General features: G+C 50.5%; 1 protein-coding gene across 3 annotated transcripts; it reads left to right on the top strand.

Annotated features, from left to right (window-relative positions):
* Positions 1-6: 6 nt before the first annotated feature.
* On the top strand, positions 7-24,374 carry MICALL2 (MICAL like 2). 3 transcript variants are annotated; one of them, XM_042037253.1, is made up of 17 exons: positions 7-219; positions 6,547-6,595; positions 10,147-10,288; positions 12,717-12,877; positions 13,506-13,627; positions 13,992-14,663; positions 14,873-15,042; positions 15,920-15,995; positions 16,141-16,256; positions 16,788-16,937; positions 19,656-19,711; positions 20,203-20,326; positions 20,907-20,997; positions 21,331-21,404; positions 21,726-21,840; positions 22,754-22,800; positions 22,892-24,374. In XM_042037253.1, the coding sequence occupies exons 1-17, from the start codon at positions 77-79 to the stop codon at positions 22,969-22,971; spliced, it is 2,388 nt and encodes a 795-aa protein (XP_041893187.1). In that variant the 5' UTR covers positions 7-76; the 3' UTR covers positions 22,972-24,374. The 3 variants fall into 3 exon arrangements, with proteins under 3 accessions (XP_041893187.1, XP_041893188.1, XP_041893189.1); XM_042037254.1 differs by lacking the exon at positions 16,788-16,937; XM_042037255.1 differs by lacking the exons at positions 7-219; positions 10,147-10,288.
* The last annotated feature ends 1,260 nt before the right edge of the window (positions 24,375-25,634 follow it).

The raw sequence follows: 25,634 nt of genomic DNA, 5'->3' as shown, positions 1-25,634 counted from the left end.
GGAGGGTGCCCGGCCCTGCCCGGCCCCGCCGAGCCCCGGGGCGCGGTGCCCGGCGGCTCCGCGCGGGTCGCGGGCCATGGCGGCCATCCAGAACCTGCAGCTGTGGTGCCGGCAGCAGTGCGAGGGCTACCGCGATGTCAGCATCACCAACATGACCACCTCGTTCCGCGACGGCCTCGCCTTCTGCGCCATCCTGCACCGACACCGCCCCGACCTCATGTGAGTACCGTGCCGGGCGTCGAGGGCCGCGCTGCCGGCTCCGGCGGGGTGGGAGCCCCGCTCGCGGCCCGGGACCCTCGCTGGGCTGTGGCCATCCCGCCGTCCATCGAGCTGCGGACCCCGTGTCCTCCATCCCCGCAGAGCCCTCGCTGGGCTGCAGCCACCCCACCGTCCATCGAGCTGCAGATCCCGGGTTCTCCATCTGCCCAGGACCCCTCGCCAGGCTGTGGCCATCCCGCCTTACATCGAATTGTGGATGGGCTGTGGCCATCCCGCCGTCCATCGAGCTGTGGACCCCCGGCCTTCCACCTTCCTTGGGCTCTTGCCCTCCCTGCGGGCACATCACCAGCAGCATTCTGCTCACACCCACGCTCAGAATCTCCAAGAGAAAAGCTCCACTCTCCCAGCTTACGTGCTGGTTTTTTTCCATATATTTTTCCTTTTTCCCTTTTCTTCCCTCAGTAACTGGATTATAAATGTTCTAAATGTGTCCTTTCCATTGCAAAACAAGTTCAGGCACTGATCTTTGGGGCAGTGTTTCCTTCTTTGCTCTTGTGTTTGCTCTGGCTGGGCTGTCCTCGCTCAGCCCGACAGCAGCGCAGCGCTCACAGGTCGCAAGGCGAGGGCTATTTAAACAAAATGCAGTGAAAGGGCAGGGCCCCACAGCCACTGGATTCCTGCACATCCTTTTTCTTCCCATCTAGAGCTCTGTCTGTGGGAGGTTAAGTGCTTTCCACACCTTGCTGGTGCCGTTGCTGGTGCCCTGTGGGTTTTGAACTGTCCCTGCCCAAATGTTAACATCTGGGAAGGTGGATCACCAAAGGGAGTCAAAGATCCTGCTTTATCGGCTGGGTTTTTTGGTTGGTTTTTTTTTCCCTTCTGGGCTCTTTGGACTTTGAGATGGGGGGATTGAGGGGGAAGATTCAGGCAAGGGAGCACTGGAAATAGTGCCCAGGAATATTGATTTAAGTGTTAGGTCTCTCCTGGTCAGATGTGCCCAGCTGGGTGAGGAACAGGTTGGGTGGTCTGTACTGCAGTTTTCCTCCTGTACCATGTATTCTGCCATTTTCCTCATGCTCCAAGGACATCTTGCCACATGGGTTTGTGTGCAGACATCCCTCTTGCAGGTGTCTTGCTTCTGGTTGAACCGAAGAGAAGATCTCCTGTTTTTTCTCCTCTGTTGTCTTGAAACTTGACAGAAACTGGAGCAGACTTGGGCAGCGGGAGGTTAGTACAGGAGCTCCAGGCACTCTTTGTTGTCCCAGTGCATGGGCAGTCACCATGGTGTTGCTGTTTATGACCTCCTGACATGTTGTCACATCCACGTGACTCCAAATATTCCTTTCCTTCCTTTGATTCACAGTCCCAAAAATATAAAACGCCAGGGCAGAAAGGTTGAGGTGTTCCTTGTGGAGGGGCTGTGGCTGCTTCCTGCAGCTGGCCCATCCGGCGCACGGCTGTACACGGGCTCAGCGACGTGAGAGCTGGAATAATCCTGTTGCCCAGTTTAGTGGGTTGTTTATAGTCCTTGAACTGTGCAACAAGGATAGTGGATAGACATCCCTTAAATAAATTCTGTGCTGAAGAGGGAAGATGTTCCTTGAGGCATCTCTCTGTTCCCATTCATTTTCTTTTATGGTGGACATTTTGCCTGACTTTATTTGGGACATCACAGAAGCTCTTTCTCACTTGGACCAGCTCAGCAAGGGCTGCCTGAAGGTTAAAGTAAGAGAAGCCTTTATTTGTGACCTCCTTCATCAGCGTCAGTGCTGTAATACAGGAAAGCACCACATGTACCATTGACTGGGCAAAGTCCTGCTGGAAGGAAATGGTTTCAGGTCATTGGTGGCCAGGGTTGCCAGGTGCCGTGTGTCAGATCCTGGGGCAGAATACTTGTGCAGATTCTCCATGTATCCTTAAAAGCTTCTCTCAGTGTTCTTGGTGCAGGGGACAGCAGTGGAGAAGTGCAGCTGGGTGCAAGTGTGGCTGTGACTCCTGCTTCCCAGGGGTTCATCCTGGGCTCCTGTCCTTGCTTCTACCAAAGATCCTAGTTAAAGATTAAAAACTTCAGACTGAAAGTAAAACTAGAAAGGTGCAGTTGGTGTTTGGAGCACTTGGTGTGTTTGCAGCAGCTCTGCTGCATGAATCACTTGCAGAACATGGTTTTGCAATAGTGTGTTTTCTGTCTTGGGTTTCACAAATGACATTCTTGGGCTGAGTGCAGGGGATTTCTCCTGCAGGAGCCTGAAAAATTACCAGGAAAACTTCAAGCTCAAAACATGGACATAATCATGGGCTTCTCTTGTGGGGTATGTGGCTCAGAGGACAGGCTGGTGTGGGTCTCTCCTTCCTTCCTGTTTTCTTGCTGGAAAACATATGGAAAATATGATAACTTCTCTTGAACTTAGCTGATGTTGGCTTGTGTGCTACCAGTGAACAGGGCAGGCTGTGTAAAATTAGAAATGCATTTCCCACTCACTTCCCACTCATGCAAAGATGCTCAGGGGGAGTGGAGATCCATGCTGAATTACCATGGAAATCTACTTCTTTTTTGTCCCAGATGAAGAGTGCTTCAGAGTCAGTCCCAGCTGGGCATACATTCTGTGTCAGGCAGGCTCCAGCCCATTTTCTGGGATGATTGTAGAGCCCAGGGACATCTTCTGTTGGAGGGACATGAAGCCTCGTGGCAGCATGGTAGGAGGCTGAGGTCAGCAGCTGCCACGTATGGTGGTGAAGGTTGTGCAAGCTTCAGCCACGATTTTAGTGGCCCTATCCTGATGAATGAGTTAGAGCAGGCAGGGGAGCTGTGCACGCTCACTCAGATATTAATGCCAGATGTCAAGGAAAGGTTTTGATTAAGATCCTTTTCTTCGTCCAGGATCTTGCTCTTTCCCAGACTGCAGGCTGGTGTTCTGGGAATGGGCTGGTGGTGAAATCCCCCTTGGCAGCTGAGCAGCAGCGGTGCCCTTTCCTCCAGCAGCATTTCAGGTCATTGTCAGCTCAGTGGTGGAAGATGAGGTCACCCTGGCCCCGCTGGGCATGGGTTGTGTGCAGTCTCTCTCCTCAGCAAGAGGCTGGGGTGAAGCAGAGGCGCCTGGCTTGGTGGGTTTGTGGTTTGTGTGACAGGCGTAGGCAGGGGGAGGATGGCTCGGGGCTCACCCCGGCAGCACTCTGTCACTTGCCAGCCAGAACAGGGCAGTGTGGAGCAGGCATTCCTGAGAGGAGGATCAGCACATGGGGGACATCTCCTGCCTGGAGTCCCCAGACCCACGTCCCCAGGTTTGCACCTCCAGAAAGAGCGCAGCTGAAGAGTCCCGTTCCCAGCAGAGCATGCTGGATTTGAGCCCCTGTCCAAAGACTGGGAGCTGGCAAAGGGCTCCTCTCTGTTTTTTGGTGATCCTTTTGACTGCACAAAATGGCAAAAAGCAGAAACTTTTTTGGTGCCATGAAGGCTCTGGGATTTTTTTTTTCTCTCAGTCTGCTCCAAGGTCAAGTTTCCAATCAAGTTAGTGCTTGCAAGCAGCAGAGATTCCTCCTATGGAAGCACATGTGCTTGCAGAGGACTGTGGCATATTTGTGAGTGCTGGGTCTGAGCAGCTGGAGCACGGGGTGGTCACGGAGATTTGTGGGCATGAGAAATGCTCAGCCACTTATTTGCTAAGGAAAGGGGTTTTTTGGGAGCTAAAAACTTCTCTGCTATTCGTGCGCTAGTGAACTCCACTCTGATTTGTTTCCAACACTGGAGGCCTCTCTTGGGTCACATTTGTTTTTTTCACCTCTTCCAATTAATTCAGTTGCCTGTGTTTTCTCAGTGGAGAACTCCTACTTCTCTGTTTGTATTACCTTCACTGTCTTAGGATTGCATTGGTCCAGAGAGCTTTGATATTCCAGGATAGGAGATGCACCAGCAAGATCAATTTCCAAAAGAAATACTATATGTAAGCAGTTCACCTGACTAGCCAGGGAAAGAGTAATGCTGAGAGGTCAGGAGACTCTTGAAATGACCAAATAACCTGGTTGTTTGCACTCTGTTTTGAGGAAGAGAAGGGGATTTGAGACACTCTCCATCAAAAGATTGGGGTTTTTAGGTCTCTGCTGCATGCCAGGGAGTGTACACATCACCACAGCAAACAGCACTGAGTGTGGCTGAAGGCCACTGACCGACAAGAAATAGTATTTCCAGTGTCTTACATGTCAGAATGACCAAGGAAGCAGGAGCTCCTTTTTGCTCTTGCAGTGTTCTGCTGCATTTCCATGCTACAGAGACTATTCGGGAGCAGAACTGGGAGTGAGGCAGAGAGCTGAAGTCACCTCCTTCAGCTGGCTCTTAAAAAAAGCCAATTTTCTGGCCTGACTTAACCCAAGGATGGTTGTATCTATTGTTTCTCTGAGTGTTTTCTGATGCATGATTATTTTTGTTGCTCTTTTTAATCCATTGTCTCAGGGAAGGGAAATCTTTGGGCAGGAGCGCTGCTTGAAGTAAAATCTCTGCAATTCCCTTTGATTTTGCACAGGAAAGAGTCTATGATTTAGAGGTGGGATGTGCCTTGTCTTTACGTGCTCTTTGGGGGAGTTTAACCTCTGGGTCTTATCTGTCATTCTTTCTCTCCTTATCCCACATAGCAATACCAGATGTGGGAAGCAGGGAGGAGGCACAGGCTGTGGCATGATGAGCCAGCCTGTTTAAGGTGCCTCTCTTATTTATGATGTAATGCTCCACTTTCTGTGCTGAGTAGATAAAGGACCTGGCTTGCTCCTTGCTGTTACAAGCAGTGGAAAAAGTTCCCCTGCTGCGATACAGATCATGTGTTTGTCTCATGAATAGGTCGCTGTGAGCCAGCCTTGCCCTGCCTCTCAGGGTTACCCTGGCTCATCCCAGAGGCGTGGGATGGGCTAACAGGGTGGGTCCACACAGGATGTAAAGGTGCTACACACAAGAAATGCAAACGTTGGTGCTGTTTTCGGTGTATCAGTGAGAATTCCCTCTCAGATGTCAGCCTCTTGCTCAGCTCTGTGCCAGCAGACACAAGGATTGTAAAGTGAAACGGGGTTATTGGAAGGGAATTGACCCTGCCCGCTTGCCTGGGCAGAAGGAAGCAGTGTTGGAGAGCAGGGCTGCCAGCCAACAGCCAGTTTTGTATTCCCTGTTTAGCAAGTGCCAGTCAGTTTGAAACAAAGCTGATGATGGCTGTTTCCTAAGCAAGGGACACGCTCCGCTGTGGCTCAGGGAGCGTGCTGTGCCGCGGCTCTACTTCCAGTAGCACAAACTCTTCCCTCTGCTTTCATCCCTGTCCCAGCATGTCCCAGGTCCTCAGTTCCCAGCACGGTGCAGAGACGGTGGCATCTGGGTTGGACCAGCGAGTGAGAAAGCAAATCTGGGGGGAGGTGAAGAGGGAGAGCGATGTCTGGGGACAGCAGAAAGGAATTGTTGACTTTGGCTTGAATTTGCAAACAGTAATTGTCACTTCCTTTTCAGTTACTGATTATGATCACAAATGAAAAGTTACAGCCCAAGGGAAAGCAGAGTTACAGCCCTAGGGAAAGCAGAGTAAGATTTCTGCTGGCAACTTTGGTGTTATCAGATGCAGTATGGTCTGGGCAGAGGTTTTCCCAGGCAGATTCCTGGTGCTGGTTTTGTGGAGTTCTGCCAGAGGAAAAAAAGAGGATTTGAAGCCAGAACTCATGTGCTGCTGGACCCAGGAGCTTCTGGGATCAGAGGATATGGGTGTGCTGGAGAAGCATGTGATAAGTGCAGTGTGTGGGGGATGCGTGAGAGACCTCCTTGGAGCTGAGCTCTCTCTGTGTGGAGATAACTTTCAAGACAGGAGAAGAACATGGATGTGACTGGAAAGCACTTTCAGAGAGAGAGTGTTAGTGTTAACACCTGGCCAGCAGGCATTGGTGTATCTTTTTGAGGTGGGAGAGGAGCAAGGCTTTTCTGGGGAACAAAAACCCACCCCATGAGTTAGAGGTTGCTCCTGGCTGTCTCAGCAGAACCCCTCATTCTGCCTGGGGTGTTTTTGTATCAACACGTCCTGTCCACAGGCAGCTGTGGGAGTCAGCCCTTGCAAGGGTAGAGGTGCCAAAATTGCCTTGTGCTGCCTGTGGGCAGATGCTGTGCCTGCTGCACATCTCTGTCCTGGGTACAGCAGGTCTGTGACTCTCGGGTGGGATCTGCCACACTGCTCTCTCTGGAGCTGTCTGAGGGTGGGATGGAGTGCTCTGTCCCTTGAGCCAGTGAGGCTCTGAGAGGCTTGAGAGCTGGAAGTGAAGCATCACATCTCTACATCACCAACCTGAGATTTTTCTCTTCTTTCTGTATTTCAGAAACTTTGACTCCCTCAGAAAAGAAAATGTGTACGAGAACAACAAGTTGGTAAGTGACTTTTAATGTTTACTTTTGGTCTAGTCTGTGACCTGGCACTTTGCTCATGTGATTTAGCAACAGAAATCCTGCAGACACAGTGTGCTGAGTGTGCTGTGTTCCAATCCTTTGCCTTAATCTGCACCTTCCAGCCTTCTCCCTTGAACAGCAATGTCCAGGCTGGCTGGCTGCTTGAAAGCACCTTCAGACTGTTCATACTTCTTAGTTGGCCACACAGTGATGCCTGTTTCCAGCGTGTCCTGTGGCAGCAGGAGCTCAGACAGAGGTGCTAGAGGTCAAAACATGGACATGTTGAGTATGTATGTGATGCTCCTGAGGGATGGAGCAGGAGCTGGGAAGTAGCTGGTGTGAGAGGGGAAGCACAGGGAGTGTCCTTCCACTTCTGTTCCTTCCTGGTGCAGGGGGTCAAGGTGAATATGTCCTAAAACCTGATCCTGCCTGGACACTTCACTCCAGCCTGGCACTGGAGTTTCTCATGTTCTTTCCACAAAGAAAATAGAAGTTAGGCAGGCCAGCCCCCTCCTGCGCTGGATTCAAGCATGGTCTTAGTGATCCAAGGAAGGATTTTCCTCTCCCTCTCCCCATCACAAAAGGAGAGGCAGTGAATTATAAAATTTCTCTTCCCTTGGCATTGCTCCACACAGTTTAATGGCTGCTTGGCAGGAGCTTGGGATATGAACAAACCATGGCAGCTTACCCTTGTCTGGGCTGGAGGAGTGACATGCTCTCAGGCAGTGAGCTGACTGAAGTGCTTCTTGCCTCTGGGAGAGCTGAACTTGTCCCCCCATGGCTCCTTAGCTTCTGCTCCCCCTCATCCCTGGCTGTGTCCACAGCTCTCATGATAGACCATCTGTCCCCAGGCTGGGGCTGCAGCCTGTGAGCAGTCAGTGCCACTCTGGGGTTCAGCCCTGTGTGTTCCTCTCCTCAAGGGGAGATTCAGACCATGCGTTTTGCCCTGGAGGTTTGGTATTTGCCAGGAGTCGGGGCCTCTTTGCCATGGAAGCGTATCTTGGCTGAAGTGCTGAGGATCCCTGAGTGTTGCTCCTTCTCCAGCTGGGCTGGTGGTGTCTGCTTCTGTCTGGGAAACAAGCTCTGCGAGCTGCCTCCGCAGCTTTTATTAATGAAAAGCTTCTTTGTGCTTCTCATAAAGAGTTGCTCCCCTCCTTTGTTGCAGTCTGTGTGTCCCCTCCTTCCCCTTTCTTAGTTTCTTTTATGTCCTTTGTTTTGCTCTCTCTTCCTTACTCCACTTGCTGTGGGATGACTTGTCTGTGTTGTCTTTTCACTGCTGGTGTCCTGGTGCCTTGGCCGTGCTGTCAGTGGGATTGACCCTCCACGTCTCTGTGGGCTCCTGGGCTGGCCTCCCCCTTGGACTGCTCTCCATCCTAGCTCCTACCCTTCCTTGCTCCGGCTGTCCTTGGGATACAAGTGGGTCTGACTTCTCCCAGCGTTATTCCTCTGCTTTATTCCAGACCCTCCTTGATGCCTTACTCATCAGAGACTTCTTTTCAAGGGCTGTATTGTGCACGTAAAAAAGCCTTGTTTGAACTGCACTTTGCCATATAAGGTCATCTGTCAAAGAAGAATGTGTCACTTCTCAAGTGCCACAAAACCAACCCCAAATTCTAGAAAAATTTCAGTTGGTGGCATTTTTTTTCTAGAGATTTCAAAAATATGTAACGAGGAGAAAAGTTTCTAGAGGCCTTGGATTCGGTGCTGGTGGATGGTGGTGTGGTGTAGCAGGTAGAGCCTGTGCCAGAGGGAAGCTGTGCCAGGCCAGCTCAGGTGGCCTCGAGCATATCACTTTCCCATTTTGCATAGACATGGCAGCAGTGGCACTTTCTTCCCCTGGAAGGCACTTGGAGCTGCACTGATGAAAAACATAATGCAGAAACAACATGTTGGTCCTCTAAAGGCCAGCCTGGGCAGGCAGGTAGAGGACAAGGGCGACTGGGTCCTGTTAGGTGGTGATTCTGTTGGGTCTCCAGACAAAAGCAGTTTCCAGGAACATGAGGATGCTGCAGGCACAGGGGGCACCATATCCTAATGCTGCTCTCTGCATTGCTCACCTGGCTCTGGCCAAACCAGGTGGGTGCACAGAGTATCCTCCTCTTTGTGGTCCAGGCAGCCCCTCGCACTTGTTCTGTGCCCATTGCCCTCGTGTCACCCGTGGCACAGGGTGGCAGGAGGTGGCATGACCTGTGTTCCCACTAAACCTCACACTGGGAATGTCCAGCAAGAAAACTCGACTGGTCAGACCAGTTGTGCAGCCAGTGCAGTGGGGAATGCTCTAAAGAATGTATTAAGTACCAGTTTACAAGACAGGAAAGTGCCAGGCTGGGCTGGCAGCTGGGATGACACAGCCGGCGGTAACTGGCTGAAAGCATTTTTAATGTCAGCTCTGTTACATTTTTACTGGGATACCCAATGGAAAAAAATGGTAATTATCTTGCTGAAAAATAGTGGCTGTTTGTTTCTTCTAAGCAGGAATGGTTGGCTTGTACACCAACACTGTGTGTGTCCATGCCAGAGGTCAGATGCGGAGGGGTTTAATATATTCAAGGTTTTTTTTTTAACCCTTTCACTCTGGACTTCAGCAGTAGCCTTCCTTGTGCCTCTGGTCCTGCAAGTGCTGTTTTTCTTTGCTTTATTGGCATTTCAACAGGGATGCTCCAAAGGGGGAGGGAAAGGATTTTTTCCCATAAGCTGGGAAAGAACAGGGCTGGAGAAGGTCCTTAGTGAAAGCCCTAAACTGAGCTGAGCAAGGGTGAAGTTTGGATGTTGCAATTTTTTTTGTATTCTATTAAAGGCTTTTGTTCAGAGGCAAGAGAAAATAGTTTTTGCCTCCTTTACCTGCAGTTTCAAAGCAGAGGACACCACAAAGAGGAATATTTACCCCAAATACATGTTAGGCAGCATGGAAACAGTTAAGCTGGAAGGGAGCCATGTATCAGGAATTCTTCTGCATTACACTTCTCTTCCCCCTTTCTGGTCTGGGAGAGAGGGGTCCCTCCTGCAGCCCAAGATTTCCCATTTTCAGATGGAGGAGAGCAGGCAGTAGGATGCAGGAAGCTTGAACATGTGCACAGCACTCAGAGATGAAAGCTGCCTGCGAGCACCTAGCAGCCCACCGTTAATTGGGGAGCGCTCCAGGTTGGGCTGGGAGCCTGGAAACGAGTCTGCCAGCCTGGACTGACACATCCCCTTCTGCCAGGCCTGGCTCTCTGCAGCTGTGCACTCACAGACACGGGCAGGCTGGAGAAAGAGCAGGGGAAGCCCAGGTGAGTTACTATGCAGTGAGCTATGGCCAGCTTGCCAGGCCAGATTTTTGGCTCCTTGCCTGGATTTCTCAAGGCAGTGGCTGGAAGCCATGACTCCGTTGGTTCCTACAATGTAGGAGTTAAACTGGTGCAGCTGTTCCCCAGTAGAGTTATTATTTGAGTGGGGCTGTTTGCAGTGCACTTTCTTACTAATGATGAGGAGCAGCTCTGCTGCCTGGCATGGACAAGACCCCTCTATTTTTATTTTTTTTTTCCCTTCTCCAGGCATTTCGAGTGGCAGAGGAGGAGCTGGGGATCCCAGCCTTGCTGGATGCAGAGGATATGGTTGCTCTGAAGGTACCAGACAGGCTGAGCATCCTCACCTATGTTTCCCAGTATTATAACTACTTCCATGGACGGTCTCCTAGTAAGTGCCATATTCCCTGGAGGGGTGGGAAGGTTCAAGGCTTCATTTCATGCTTTCCCTTGCCTCCTAACAAGCTTGGAAAAGAAAATAGACTGCACAGAGGCCTTTTTGGTACCAGCACTATTTCACTGGGGGATCTGAACTCTTTGCACACCAGCCTACAGTTGCACCAGTGCTTTTGTACAGTCTAAAATTTCTTATGGTCCAGCCAGACAGGAGCACTGAAGGTTCCTCTCCATGGTCCCTACTTCAGCTTTCCATTCTTGAGCACCTCCACCCTTGTTCCAGTCTTTGCCATGCCTGAGGGTTGGTGAGAACATGGAATAGAACAAGGCTGAGCTTGTTTGTGAGGCTGTGCCAGTGGAACAGTATTGATGGTAGGGCTTGTACAGCACAGCAGTACTGATAGAAGGGAGGAGAAGAAAATTATCACCCTAACGGACATAATTGTAATAGAAATTCTGTCAAACATAAAACAGGCCACAGAGCTGCCAAGGCATTATATTCACGTACTGGAGAGTTTATCTGGGCTCACAGGAGCATTATTGTAGTCTTGGTTTATATTTGGCTTTAAGCTCACACAAAATGAAATAATATGATAAACCAATTTTACAGGTTCCTCCAGAGGAAACTTTAGAAAGTGGGACATGAATGACTTAACTGGTTAAGGTGAATCTAAATGTATGATATGTATTAAAAATGTCCTACATCTTGGAAAGAAAGCACAATTCACTCTGTGTGAATTGTGCTTTCTTTCCAAGATGTAGGACATTTTTAATACATATCATACATTTAGACAATGTTTAAACTTGTCCCACTTCTCCACCTCTTTACACATTTAAGCATGATTTTTCTCTCCCTCCACAACTTCTTCCCTCCCTCTCTTCATTTTTTATTTCTTGTTTTAAAACCGTTCTGATTGAAATCAAACGAATTCCATCGTGTTTGTGCCAAGTGGTGAGAATCTGGGTCAGGTTGGGGTCTTTGCCCCCTCCCCCCTGCATCTTGTCTACCACGTCATCGAGCACAGCGCATTTTTATACTCTCTAGTGTCCCACAAAACACTTTGGTTGCATTCCTGTTGCTGGGGTGAACATGAATGTCTGAAAATGAGCCCAGCCTGGAATGTGCCCTCTGACACCAAGCAGAATCATGGGATCACAGTCATGCCCTTCAGATGGCTTCCAGCAGGACCATGGAATAAGCAGGACACGGGAGGACAGAGAGGGTGAGCAGACAATGCTTTAGTGAGGTCATGCTTTTAGGGAAGAGTAGAGTTGAAGCCACCCATCCTTGTGCTGGGCTTTAGGAATTCAGTAAATGGCACAAGTGGGAAGTGAGGGGGCAGCTCGAGCCTGAACTGTTTGCTAGGTCAGCTGTCCCCTGGTCCCTGCAGTAGGAGCCCTGGGTGTTTATTTGGATAGTTGGCTTTCTTGAGGGCAGACTGCTGGGAACTGGGCTCCCTCTCTGCTCCCTGCCCTTTCTGTGTTTACTGAGCAGGGTATAATCTCTTTTCAGATGAGTGGCTATTTAAGTGGTCACTTGGAAAGTGAAGCTTTGGCTCAAATATCCCACAAGGAACACAGAGACATCTCATTCAGAATAGGAAGTGATGCAGAAATAGCATCCTCGTGAGACACTTGGGGGTCTTGTCTGTAAAAACTTTGCACAAAGCCTTGTTTCCCAGGGAAGTCTCACTTCCCAGGGCACAGGGCACCATTCCCTGCTTGACTGAAGTGTGTTGGAGATTCTCTTTTCTCCACTTACAGTGAATTTTGAGAGGTGCTATTCCATCTGCAAAGAAAAGAGAATTGGGCATTTGCAGGCTGCTTATGGCAAGTCTTGGTTTCCCCATCAGCACCGCTATGGCACCTCCAAATCTTTCTAGATTTACCTATTTTTAGTGGTAATTTCTGCATTCAGCAAGGCTGTTTGCTCCATGGGGATCCCGGCTGGGATGTGGGGTGGACACTTGCAGCAGTGAATATTCAGGGTGTGTAGCAAGTCTGGAGCACAGCAACTTGAATGAAGCAAACCCTCTGTGCTTCAGCTCCTTAGCCATAACACCTCTGCCTGTTCCAGCAGGGCCTGTTCCAGCCAAACCATGGACTGGAATTGAAAACCCAAGGTCTCGTTCTTACCATCTATAGATGGCAATTTGCATTTCTTCATTTTTGTATTTCCCTTCATGAAACTCCCTGAGAAGAGAAAAATCAGCAGTTTCAGCTGAATGTTGTTGCAATTCACTTGTTGCCTCTTGCCCCTCAGTCCAGTACAGAACTGCTCACGAAGGAAGTCTGTGTCTGCTTGTGTGCTTTGCTTGTTACCCATCAGGCACCTCTGGATACTCTTACTTTGTAATTTACTCCTAAACCTGTGAGTTTTCCTTGTGTTTCCTTAAAAATACTCCCTTCTTCCATTCTTCCAGTTGGAGGCATGGCTGGAATCAAGCGTCCTTCCTCTGAATCTCCAGAGCAACATCCTGGGAAAAAGCCTGCTTCAGAGCCTCCTAAGCCAGTGCCACCAAAACTGCCTCCTGCCCACCCACCAGCCAGAGCTAAGCCAAAGGAAACCTCCCCAGTAACCACGGTAGGAAATGTGGGTATGGGAGTTCCTTGTACCTTAAATCTGTTCCGTGGGGTAGAGAGTACTGGGCTAGTTCAAGGCTCCTGGTGGTAAGGACTTAGTCTCTAAATTTTCTGCTCACGATGATAGGTTTAATCCAGAGGTCTGGTTCCAGCACAGATTGAGGTGAGAGTCACTGGGAAACCATCAGTCAGCCTGGATACATCGTGAACAGGACATGGGTGTCTTAGGACATGGGTATGCTGCTCCTAGATATTGGGGATGGAGATTTTTACAGGATGTAGTATTATTTTTGTTAGGAAACAGTGATCCAGTTCTTGGAAATGGTTTCAAAGCAGAGTAGGGATGAAAATAGGGTAGAAGCCCTTTCCCAGCTAATTTAAATCAGAGATCTTTGCCTACAGGCAGACAGGGCACCCTGGTCCTCTGGCTTTTTGGGAACATATTCCCCATACTCTGTCCTTCCAAGGGCTGTTCCACTTCCATGACAAAGGGATTAGAGGGAGAGGGGATTTCCTGGATGTCACTTCTCTGTCCTAGCTGTGCATGCCAGCTGCTCACCTGCCTGGGAGATTTGTAGCTGTGTCCAGGGCCATGGTCTTGCCTGCTCACCCACTGCTTCTCCCCGCAGAAACGGGTCCTGGCAGAGAGTGGGAACGTCCCCAGCAGCAGCTGTGGGGTCTGTGGCAAACACGTGCACCTGGTGCAGCGCTACTTGGTCGATGGGAAGCTCTATCACAGGAACTGCTTCAGGTACAGCAGCTCTTCAAAGCAGGGGCACAGCCCTGGGGGTCACAGGGGGCCAGCCTGGTTCCTTTGGGATGGAGACAGAGTGGCGTGGCACATTTTTTTTTAGAGTGGAGGCAACCTGGGCTTGCTCTTGAGCTGTGTGTAAGGGAAACTCTCTGCACAGGTCTGTTTTCATCTACACCTTTCCTGCTTCAGGCTGTGCTATCAACAGCTCCTGTTCTGGTGCCTGAGGAATGTGCACACAGAATGTGCTCACTGCCAGTGCGGTACCTTCACCCTCCTGTGGATGGTGGAGTTGTGCCTGCACTCCCAGCTGTGTGTCTCCCAGTGCTCTGGAGGATGTTTCCTGAGACTTTTGTCTCCACAGGTGCAGACAGTGTTGGAACTTGCTTCTTCCTGGAAGCTACAAAGCTGGGCCTGAGCCTGGTACGTTCATCTGTACCAGCCACCAGCAGCCAGACAATGTCCAGCTCTCCGGTCTCCACAGTACTGGGAAAAAACCTGACAGTACCCCAGCCCCTACTGCTGCCAGGGCATTCCAGAAAGCAGCAGAACCCAAGAAACCAGAGCAGGTGTTGAAGAAACCCAGCCAGGAAGGCTTCACTAATTCAACCAAGCCATCTGTTTCATCCTCTGGAAGCTCTGGCTTCAAAAGTGTGAATACTCCATGGTCCTCCTCAGCTGTAAATAAATCAGATGACTGCAAAGGTGCCTCGTTGGGGAATAAGGCAGATCACCATGAAGGCACCCCATCAAAGCCTCCTTGGACATCTTCCACAGCAAAAACACAGCAAGCCCGAGAAAATTTTTTTCGGTCATTGGAGTCCTCCAGCAGTAAATCTCCTGACACTCAAAAACAAACCCAGCCTCCTCACAGCCCTGATAAAACTGCCCCTGCCAGAACCACTGCTGAGGTCAGCCGAGTGAATGCTGGGAAGGATCAGGCACGTAACCATATCATACAGGCTCTGTCTGGATCAAACACTTCTCCACACAGGCCAGGAGGACTGAGTTTCACTGGCTCCTCAGCACCTAGCAGGTAAGCACTATTTCTCTTTCCCTTTTTTCTGCCAAGATGTTCCTTGGGATAATTTGGAGAAGTCCCTGCATCTTTCTTTACTTTGTCCTGACTGCTCTTGTGGCTCAATATTAAAGACATGTAGAGGGACACATACAAATCATTTGAACAGAAGCCAATAAAAAGGCCCATCCTTTCAAAAAGACTCACTAAGTTGTTCTTTTTTGCAGTGGCAAGTTTTCTCCCACCAGTTCTCAGAGTCCAGCTCCAAAAACACAGTCCAGCAAAACAGGGTACACAGCACCAAAGCAGGAAAAGATTCCAGGCCCTGTGCCCCAGAGCCAGGCTGCCAGCAAACCTGTTGACCCTTTGCACAAGCCAGAGTCAAAAGGCATCAAAGGTGAGGATGAGTGATTCACACAGCTCTGGCTGGACACAGCACTCCAGCTTTATGCCTTCCCCTTGGACCAGTACAGCAGATGTATCCATGACTCCTGTCCTTTCTGTCTGTACCACCACATAAGGGTTTTCTGAGCAGTGGGGCTCAACCTCTGTTTATCCCTGTGCAATTGCTCCCTCTAGCATGGCGAGTTTTACTGTTCTGAGGATCGCCAGGTATTTGTAGTTGTGCTTGCTGTCATCAAACATTGGGATCATGGTGGCTTTCAAAGGCTTAGGTTTTCCCAGATGGGAGACCTTGCCAGAAGTTTGGGATGATTTTTTGGCTGCAGTTGAGGCTCATGCAGCCTCTTGGTCTGTTTTGAACCAAACTTCCATCATGGTGACTTAGCAGTGGGCCAACGGATGATACTCTGGGGCTTCCCAGTGTCCCAGGCACTTCCAGATGGCCTGTATGTTTTGGGCCAGAAGATGTGTCTGTCTGCAGTTTGCTGAGACTTTGTGGGGTTTTTTGGACTCTCCCTCTTCCTGCCCCAGCCTTTGTTCTCTGAGATCTGAGGTGGTTGTGTTGTATTGCTGTTGAATGTGCCTGTTCATGTACTCTGTGGCTGTATTTCTGTAGCTGCGTAGGTGTTAAAGAATTTGATCTGAAAGGGACAAAATGCCACTGAGATGATTTACTGCCTGTTGTATCTGAATCTGTCCGTGTTAAACTTGTTGAGCTGGTGCTGGTTTGCTGCAATAACATCATAGTATCTGCCCCAGTGCATGGCTTATCTCCTAGGATTCTCCCGAGACTCAAATCTGGCTTGTTTCTTTTTATTGGATATTTTTGTTCTTGTTTATTTTTATTTACCTTGCTATATTCCTTTCTTCAGGAAACACAAATGTTGCTGAAGACAAGTCTGAGAGCCCAGAAGGGTGGAGATCTCGGTTGAAGCCTGTAGCCAACAAGTGAGTGTCTTTGGAGCTGGTGGATGGATTTCCATGACAAGTGTGACCATCCCAGATGGAGATCCAGACCAGGATGTCCAGAACTTTTCCTGTGGACCATTCTGCAAGAGGGATGGTTTCCTACTTTTGTCTTTTTTCTTCACAGGGACCAAGATGGCTCTAAGAAACCTACTGGTAGCTCCCAGGTGGGAACAGGGAGCCCAGCACACAAGGAGGCAGAGCCAAGCACATTAGTTGTCCCATCAGCAAAGCCAGACTCTGGTATGAAGGATAAAAGCTTTGCCTTCATTTTGCTCATCAGGAAGGGGATAGGCATTGCTGCTGCAAGGCACATGTGAGGAATGTGCTGGTGGAGACTGTGCCTTGCTTTCAGGGGTCTTTTCTCTGCACTTGCTTTGGCCCTATGGTTCCTTTATTTTGTGCCTTTGATGGGTGGCCTCCCATCCTTCCCCAAGGAGAGGGATTCAGTTTCCCTAGGGTTCCCTTCTTCTGCAAGACATTTCACTTATTCTCTCTTGCATGATTGTGTAATGTTGAGAAATCTTGGTGATGATTCCCAACTGTTTACTCTCCTCCTGAATGTTTATTCTCCTCTTACTCTGGCCTTGCAATTAGTGCTTCTTCCATGTTTACTTTGGTCTTATGCCCTTTATTATCATCAAGAGAGGAGGACTAGGACTAGAAGTGGAGTTGGGTAGTGATGAGTGCCAGAAACATTGGGCAATAAAGGGATTTCTATGAGATGAGGGTTGAAATTTCTTAACCAAAACGTGTCTGTGCTTCTTAATCCAGCTTCATCTGGTGGATTCACAAAGAAGTTGTTGATTCCCAGCTCAGATCTTATCAGGAGCTGTCAGAATTCAAAGCAAGACTGGAAAGATCCTGGAGCCTCTGCCAAGAAGGAGGAAGACGGCAAACAGCTGAAAACAAACACTGCTACGTGTAAGATCTCTTCTCCTTACCAAAGTCACTCTCTCCTCTGCACTGTCAGGGAACAGCGTGAGTGGTCAGTATGGGATATGGATCCTCGAGTTTTCTGTGGCTAACCCTGTGGCTGTTGTCATGGGGGGAAAATCTGTGTAATTGATTTTTATTAGCCAGCTTGGCCTAAGCAGGAAGAAGCAAGGCCAGAGAATTCAGTGGGAAAGGAAGAAACTGAAATAGGAATTTTTCAGGGTCACTGCCCTGTCATTCTTCAGACTTAGTGCTGTGAAGAGGACCATCTCCTAATTTGGGGAACTGGGATCTAGTTGATGTCTCTGTTCCTCTTCAGTTGAGTGGCTTTAGGAAATAAAAGGAATGCAGAGAACTGTCATCCAGAGACTCCAGCTGGTGGGACCCACAGGAGCAGGAGTCAAGGCTGCTGTTTCTTGGATTTTCAAAGATGTCCTGACCAGTTTGTCCCTACTCTTAATCCAGTTTCTTACTCCTGTTTGTTCAGCCACAGCTTTACTGTGCACCTCTCCTCCATTGCCCCTCTATCCTTGCTCTGACATATCCCACCACAGAGCTAATGGAATTTTCTGGAACTAACCTGATGTTTGCTGCTGTCCTGTTTGCTCAGCTTCTTTGTCTCCCCTTTCCTTACCCCATCTAGCTGTGTCTTACCTGTCTGGAGTAGAAGATTCTCTCAGCAGGGCTCAGTCCTGCCCCCTGTGTTTGTCTTGGAGCAGGATGGGCCCTGATGGCTCAATGGCATCATGCTTTATTTTTTGTCAGCTGGTTCCAGCATTGTCCTTAGCCAGCGTCTTTGACAGCTACCAAACATTGAAACTCCAGTTGTGTTGTCTTTTTAAAAAGTTTGATGTGCCTCCTTTGCCGGCATTTTCCCAAAACTTTCCAGCTCCTCTCTCCTCAGAGTCAGCCCCAGGGTTCAGCATTAGTCTCTCCCAGGAAGTGAGCAGTTATGATAAGGGAGGCTGGGTTTGTATCTGTCATCCTAAAGCTTAATGATTGCCGTGGGGGAGGGCCATTGGGAAACCTTCCCAGCAGTCTCCCCCCACTTTTGCCGTGTGCCCAAGTCTGCCACCTGAGAGGCTGGTTCCTGCTGCTGTCACTGGGCAGGCTGTGGGTTAGACCTGTTGCTCCTCTGTGTACATTTTTACCTCAGCAATCAGAGAGACCTGTGAACAGTCACCTGCTGTTCCTGCCCTCAGTCCTGGGGTTGTGGTGAGCTATGGAAGGTGAGCGTTTCTGTAGATCCCTCATTTCTTTGGTGGTAGGTGGTGGTTTCTGTTGAGAAAGGAGGCTCCAGGGCTTTCCTGCCAACTGTCCTACTTCCAGCTTGCTGGCAAGCAGCCAAGCCATGCTGTGTCTGTCAAGCCAGAACCTGGGGGTATCAGGGGATATCAGATCCTGAGCTGGTCACAGGGTGTCATTTTACATTCTCTTCCCCTCCAGTGACCGTGGCCTTCTCACCATCAGTGCTGCAGCTTTCTGCCTTGGTTGGAGGTGCTGCAGAGCCCACTCAGAAGGAGCCCACAGATTCAGGACTGAGCTGGGAGAGGGAAGTGTTGTTTAGGCAGAGAGCTCCAGGCAGGCCAAGTCCCTCTTGGAGGAACCCTTAAGAGAAGTGTGAGTTGCAGGCAGTGCACAGAGCAGCAAACCAGCAGCATCCGGAGGGAGGAGATCCCTGACGGAGGCCAGCAGTGCGGGAGCAGCACAGCCACATCCAGCATCTTCTCCTTTTGTGCTCTTCCTAGAAAGCACAACAGAGCAAGGGCTGGGAAACTGGAGAGCTGCCCTTGAGCTCTTCCTCAGTTTCCAGAGACTCTCAGGAGGCTCCCCTAGTCCGTCTGTCCTGTCTTTCTCCTTGGGTGTGCTGAGCCTGCATCGCTGCTGCCTTTGTTACAGCCGTGCTCTTTTGATAGTAGAGTTTTCCTTCCTTATCACATCATCCACGTACGCCTCTGTTCTCTCTCTGTGGTAATTATCCAGCCCAGCCCCTCGGGTATCCAAATACCTCACGCTCTTCTGTAGTTATCCTTGCAGCACAGTTGGGCAGAGGAAGCTGAGGCACAGTGGAACAAATACACGTTGCTTAAGGATTGATTTTAATAGGTGTCCAGGGCTTAAATAATGCTGTGTAGTGGGGCCTAAGGGACTTCTCACCTAGGAAGTGTTTTGTGGGAGGAAATGAACCTTAGTTTCCTGAGATTTACACTGAGGTCCCCTAGACCATCTTTGTTTCATCAGTATTTACTGATACTCCTTTGTAAAAGAGCACTAGAGGGACATTTTTAGTATATCTTGGTGTTTCCTGTGACAGTAACCCAGTCTTTCTGTGCTATCCTTTGGAAGTTTAATAAGGGACGGGTTTTGCCACAATAAATATCTTTGGGTTTTAACAAGATAGTGAATGAACATGAAAGTGAATATTCTTGGGTGGAAGTTCCAAAGTCACACCTGAATCAGGTGACTGTCTGTACCCTGGGGACAAAAGCAGCAACCTGTGGCCTGAATGACAAGCCACAAGGAGTAAATCAGGCTGTGAGGATACATCTCTTACTTTGGTGAGGCATGTGGATGCACATGTCTCATCTGTGACCTCTGTTGGGTAGCTGGGACCTGTTGTGCTCTGGTGGTGTAGGCACTGTCCCACACCATAAAATTATTTAAAGGTCGTTGTGACATTCTTTTATTTTTTTTTCTCCCTTCTAGTTAAACTCCCTGTCCCAAAAAGCAAAGACAAGCTTCAAGTGATGTCCCCAAACAAGGTATGGCTGGAAACCAGGTGTAAGGGGATCAGGCTGGGGTTGTTGGATATCCTTCTGGAGTGCTTGTCCAGACATATCTAAGTTTATCTTATTGGGAGGGTTTATTTGGATGCCCAGGGAAAGGGTGAAAAGCTCTGAGGCAGCGACAAGGTGGAGAGGCTGCTGGTTATCTTCCATGCAGGGAGACAGTCAGAGCTGGAATGAGACAGAGCCAAACAAAACCGTGGTAGACATTGCATTCCCCAATGAAGGAGGGGGAATGTCTGTGGACTGACAAGTGTGGGTGGGTTACCACTGGCAGCACACGTGTCACAGCCTTGCAGTGGCCACCGCTCTGTTGTGAGCAGCCAGCTCTGCACCTCTGCTGGCCTGGCCCTCCAAGGCTGTGGCTCTGTAGCTGGGCTCATTATGCCCTTTCCCATCTCTCTTGTGACCTCAGCAGGCAGTCTGAGGGTGCTGAGCTGTGTTTTGTCCTACATTTTCTTTCCTAGCTGCACCCAGACTACCTCCCTGAGGAGAAAATCCAGGAGAAAGTCCGTGACATCGAGAAGCAGCTGGACGAACTGGAATTGAAAGGAGTGGATCTGGAGAAGCAGCTGCGTGCCTGCGAGGGAGGTAAAGGAGACCTGGTGCCAGCTCTGCTGTGGTGGGGACGTGTGAGGCTCATGTCCTACTCCTGGGCACTCGTGGCTCCATTTTTTAGGAACTCAGGCTACATGTGAGACTCCAGGTTGCCCAGGGTATACAAAGATTAAGCCCGGGGAATTTTGAACCTTCTCTGGCTGTTTCGTAATGTATTTTATGAGCAAGGTCTTGTGTTCGTTTGGTTGAGGATCAGAGAGTTTTGGGAATGGAAGGCCACTGTTGATCTGGCTTTTGGATCCCAAGCCAGGCTGGCCATCATGGCTGGCTGCAGTTTCTCAGGGCTTAGTGGGGTCATGCAGAGGGGCAGAGTTGAGGCAGCCGTGTGGAAGATGAGCTGGGTGTCCTGTAGCAGAGTATCCATGAGCAGCTTCCTTGAATCCAGAGGGAGTGACCTGCATCCCTTGTACCCAGGAGTTCCGAAGATCTCCTGTTTTCACTTGAGGTTGCCTGGGGCTCATACAAGTCATCCTAAGCTCTCCCTCAAGAGATTTTGTGTTTGAGCCAGGAGGGCTGAACTGATGCCACTTCTTGCCCTTTGTCTCCTCTGCAGATGAGTCTGAGGATGCCCTTATGGTGGATTGGTTCAAACTGATCCATGAGAAACAGCTGCTGCTCAGACAGGAATCAGAGCTGATGTACAAGTAAGTACAACCAGAAATTCACCTGTCTGCTGGTGCACTTCACCTGTGAGCAGTGAAGGAGAGGGAGTGTTACAGCCCAAAAAAGTGATGTGCCAGTTGGTGGGATGAGAAGGGTGGAGGATGTCTCTGGGAGAACTGCCAGCATCATGATGTATTAGCTGGTGGGCCTTTGAGCACCCAGGGTCTGTGAGGAGCTTGTGAGGAGGGAAACTTCAGAAATGTGGAGGAAGAGGTGGCGGGCAACACAGAGATGAGGCTTTAGCATGACAGGAGAAAGATCCAGCCCTGGGGCATAGCAGGGCAGTAACTCATCACTTCTGTCATTCCTTCCAGGATGAAGCAGCAGAACCTGGAGGAGCAGCAGTGGAATATTGAGATGGAGCTGCGACGCCTCATGAGCAAACCAGGTAAGGACTGGCCACACTGGGAGTCCTGCTGGCCCCAGGAGCCTCCGCTTTGTGTGCCAGCCCTGGGGTGTCCTTCAGATCTGAAGGCACTGCCAGGGGTTGTGGGTGCACTGTGAGTGTCCCCTGACTGTGGCTGTCCCCTGTCAGGTGGGATGTTACTCCCTGTAACATCCAACCCACCTCGGCTTTGTCCGGGAGGCAGGATGTGCCCCTGAGTGTGAGGATAATAAAATCAGGCTTGCTGGAGCAGGGTGGAGGCAGGAGCCACAGTGGGAAGGTACTGCCTGTAGCTGTGAGATGGGCTTGCTTTGTCTTGTGCAGAGGATCTGAAGACGCCCAGGGAGAAGGAGCAAGAGAAGGAGCTGCTGGAGTCGTACCTAAACACAGTCAACGATCGGAACAATATTGTGGATTGCCTGGATGAGGACAGACTCAGGTGAGGGTCCTCAGATGGTGGGAAATGAGCCAACACTATTGTATTTCCACTGCTGTCCAGGCTGTAGGTGTGGATGAGTGGCTGTAGTCCAGACTTCTGCTCCATGAGAGATGGGTGGTCACCTGTCATCAACCATCTTGTCCTAAATGCTGCTGTCTTTGCATCCTTGGCAGCTGTTGGAAGGAGATCAGGACCACAGCCCTGTTCACTGCTCTCTCAAGCTCAAGCTGCTGTGGGAACAAGGGCTGTGGAAATGTGGAATGCGGGGGAAGAGAGGGAGAGGCTGGAGATGGGGAGGCTGGAGGCAGTATGGGAGATGCAGGAGAAATTTGGGAACATGAAGTCAGGAATGTGCTCGTCTGCTGCAGCAAGTGAAAGAACAGCTGTAGCCATGAACTGGATCCTTCCCAAGTTCAAAGGAAGACTGCTGTGTCAAGTAGCTGGATTTGTGCCCCCTGATGCTGAGAACAGCCTCCATTTCTTGACCTCAGAGCACCAACTCCTGCTTGTGGATTCTAGGACAAGCCCAGGACAAGGCAGTGACAGCAGTGTGCTTGTCCCTGATGGCAGTGAGCACCTCTGTAGCACCCCGGGCTACTGTTTCTCAGCTTCATTCATCTCCTCGGGTGTGGTGGTGTCTCACCGCTCCATGAACTCGGATGATTCATCAGCCAGCTGGGAGAAGGTCTGGAAATCCCCGCACAGGCCCTTGCTTTCAAGGGAACCAGATGGAATTTGCTAATGTCTAAGACTCTTAACTGTAGGGTTTTTTTCCTGCAGCCTTCTCAGGGTATGCTGTGGAGGTTGGTCATTTCTTACTGGGGGAATAAGAGCACTATTTGCATGGGTTTTGGTGTCTACCAGCTTGTCATGAACACAACAAAGTTTTCTAATACTATGCTGTTCCTTACAGAGAGAAAGAGGAAGACCAGATGTTGGCAGACATGATACAGAGGTTGGGTAAGGGCCCTTTCTTCTCTTACAGAGCAGCACTGGGGGGCAGCTGGCCTGTGGGTCTCAACCTGCTCTGTGTCTGCTCCTTCTCCTGCAGATGGATCTCTTGAGAGCCAGGAGCCAGAGAGGAAGAAGAACAAGTTCCGCTTGTCCAAAATATGGAAGCAGAAAAAATAAGAGTAAAGCTCAGGAGCTTGATGTTCCTTTTCCCAGTGGCCCAGAGGGACCCATCAAAGGTGTGGTCCTTCCTGAGTGCTGCTTTCCTGGAGCTGCTGGACTGTGAGAGGCTCCTCTGCTCCCTGACGTGAAGACTGCAGGTTTGCTGACCAAAAGGACAGTATGAATTCCCTGTAGCACCAGTATGGGGCCCAAGGATACCTTTCCCAGCACGTGGACTTCTGTTTTCCTCCTTTGGCTCTGGGTCAGAGCTGGTTCAGCCTTGTTGGCAGCTCAGGAGGGCAGAGCTCAGTTTGCCCACCCAGTGCCCAGATCACTGCAGTCCTGAATGCAGGAGCATGGCCCTGCAAGGCACCCCATGGTGTCCCATACCTGTCACCAGGGCTGCAGCCAGGACACTGCACGGGGCTGTGGAAGGGCCTTTGTCCCTCCTTTCCCCCCTCTCTGCTTGTGCTGTGGCTCTTTGGCCAGGATCAGAGATGGAGTTACGGGGCAGGAGGGATTGATGGTTTCCCTCTTGTCACACCAGTGCAAACTGGAGGCTCCGTGTTTGGGGGGAGCAGAGAGCAGAGCCACCTCTGTGTCTGTGGCGTGGGATGTTCTCGACCCACAGCAGTTTCAGCAATAGCGATTTGTTTCCAGCCTCTTCTGGAAGTTGCTGTAGGCTGATTTCTCAAAGCCATGAGAGGCTGCTCACTGCTTCATTCCCTCTGTGGGGGAGATTTGTAGCCTCCTTATTTCTCTGTCTGCTCAGTGAAGCAGGGTTTTCATTGTCTCTGGCCTATCCTGATGAAAATGAACAGAACTCTTGTTTCAATAACCAGGTGCTAACTGGGAGTACAAGGGAATTCATGGCTTTGCCTCACCCCTGAGTCTTCTGCATGGGACCAGTATTTCAGTTCCTGAGCTCTGTCCCTGGACAGCCAGTGCCCTCAAGTGGTGCTGTGGCTCACCTTGGTGAGACCAGGAGTGTAGGAGCAGGTCCTGTTGCAGGGAGCCTTTCCACTCTCCCCTCACCTGCCCTGGGAGCAGCCTCTCTTCCCAGTCAGCCTGGGGAGCAGGCGTGGAGACAGCCACGGAAAGATCAGAATAATTCATGATGCCTCTGATCTGTGTGGACCCTCTCCTTCCATGCCAGGTACTCGAGGTTTCTCCGGGTGCTGTGGCCCAGCAGGAGCAGGGGTTTTGCTGGAGGAGGTTTGCTCTCGCTGTGCCAGCGGCGGAGCAGAGGCGATGCGTCCCTTTCCCACGAGGTGGCAGTGGGACTCTCCGGCCGGGGCAGGGATGTGCTCGGGTGGGACCCGGTGCCCGAGGGGCTTCCCGGTACCCACAGTGGATGCACAAGTGGTGGAGCACTCCATACCTGCGTATGCTTTTGCCCAATAAAAAATTGCTGGAGTAAATATCAGCATCCCAGTGTGATTTGGGGATACTGGGGGTATGGCTGTCCTGGTCACTGTGAGCACTGACAGTCCCTCTCTGGAGCTTGGTGTACCTGTGATGGAGCAACTTCCTTGCCCAGAGCCTGCAGGACAGCTGCACGTCCTGGGGGAGCAATGGCACCAAGGGGTTTTTCACTGATTCTGTTTAGGTGTCAAACTCACCCCTGCTGTCAGGTAAATGCAATTCCCCCCTTGCTGCTTTAGCATCACGCACATCCCAAAGCCTGTGAGGTCCCGGCCTGACCAGCAGATGTGGGAGAGACAAGAGGCAGAGCTGAACCGTGGCATTGGTGACCGGAGTGGCAGAGCCGCGGTGTCGCCGGGTAAAAGGCTGGCAGAGGCTCTGCCACCACACTCTGCTCCGTGTTGGCCTGTGCTCACCCAGAGAGCAAGACAAACTGGTTTGTGGGGACATGCTGACCACAGGGGCTGGCATGCTGTGCATTGCCATCCTGGTCTGCTTCTCAGGAAGCTCTTTCTTTCCTGGGGCTGTGTGTAAACATGAGGGGAGGGAGGAGGGCCCCTCTTCTGGACCTGGGCAGTAGCAGCAAATCCCCAGAGCTAAACCTGCCTTTGTGGGCTGCCAAAGGAAGGGCTTTGAGGGGAAGGGAGGGGAAACCACTGCTGCTGAAGGACAGAAACACCTTTCCTGATGAGCTATCCCAGGCTGTCATTATTGCTGGGCTTTCATCTTTTCAGGCTCTGATTCTCCAGCCTCAGGAAGTTTAGTCTGCATGGATTTAGAGGATGGTGGCAGCATCATCCAAACTCATCCAATCCTTCCCTCTCCAACCTTCACCCACCTTGAAAACAGGCAGGGAATGGGCCTGTGCAAGAATGTGATAGCAAAGTGCTTAAACAACAACCCCAGCTCCCTGTGGTGGCAGTGGTTGGACCTGCTGTAGGGTTTGCTTTTGTGAGAAGGCCAACTGCTGCCAGACAGCAGCAGTGTACACCTGCTAGCTACATGCTCCAAGAACAGGTTTTGAAGGGAAAACTGCTCCTTCTCCCATCTGGAGTCTGTCTGAGATGGCAGCCATGCTGTAGGGGGTATGAGGCTCACGTGGAAATGCTGTGTGGGTTTAAAAAGTTTTAAGTGGTCTCTAGGTAGAAAAATACCCAGCCTGCCTCACCGTGCCGCTGGGAATGGGAGGCAATGGGCTGGTGTGAGGCTGACTGCAAGACTGACCTCAGTTACTTCTCCACCAGAGATGAGAGGGT

Source organism: Corvus kubaryi, unplaced genomic scaffold (assembly GCF_017639235.1).
Source record: "Corvus kubaryi isolate FWS band 111438036 unplaced genomic scaffold, C.kubaryi_AGA036_p1.0 37387, whole genome shotgun sequence".
Classification (NCBI taxonomy): Eukaryota; Metazoa; Chordata; class Aves; order Passeriformes; family Corvidae; genus Corvus; species Corvus kubaryi.
The sequence above is the reverse complement of the archived record's forward strand: the minus strand, read 5'-3'. Positions and strand labels throughout refer to the sequence as shown.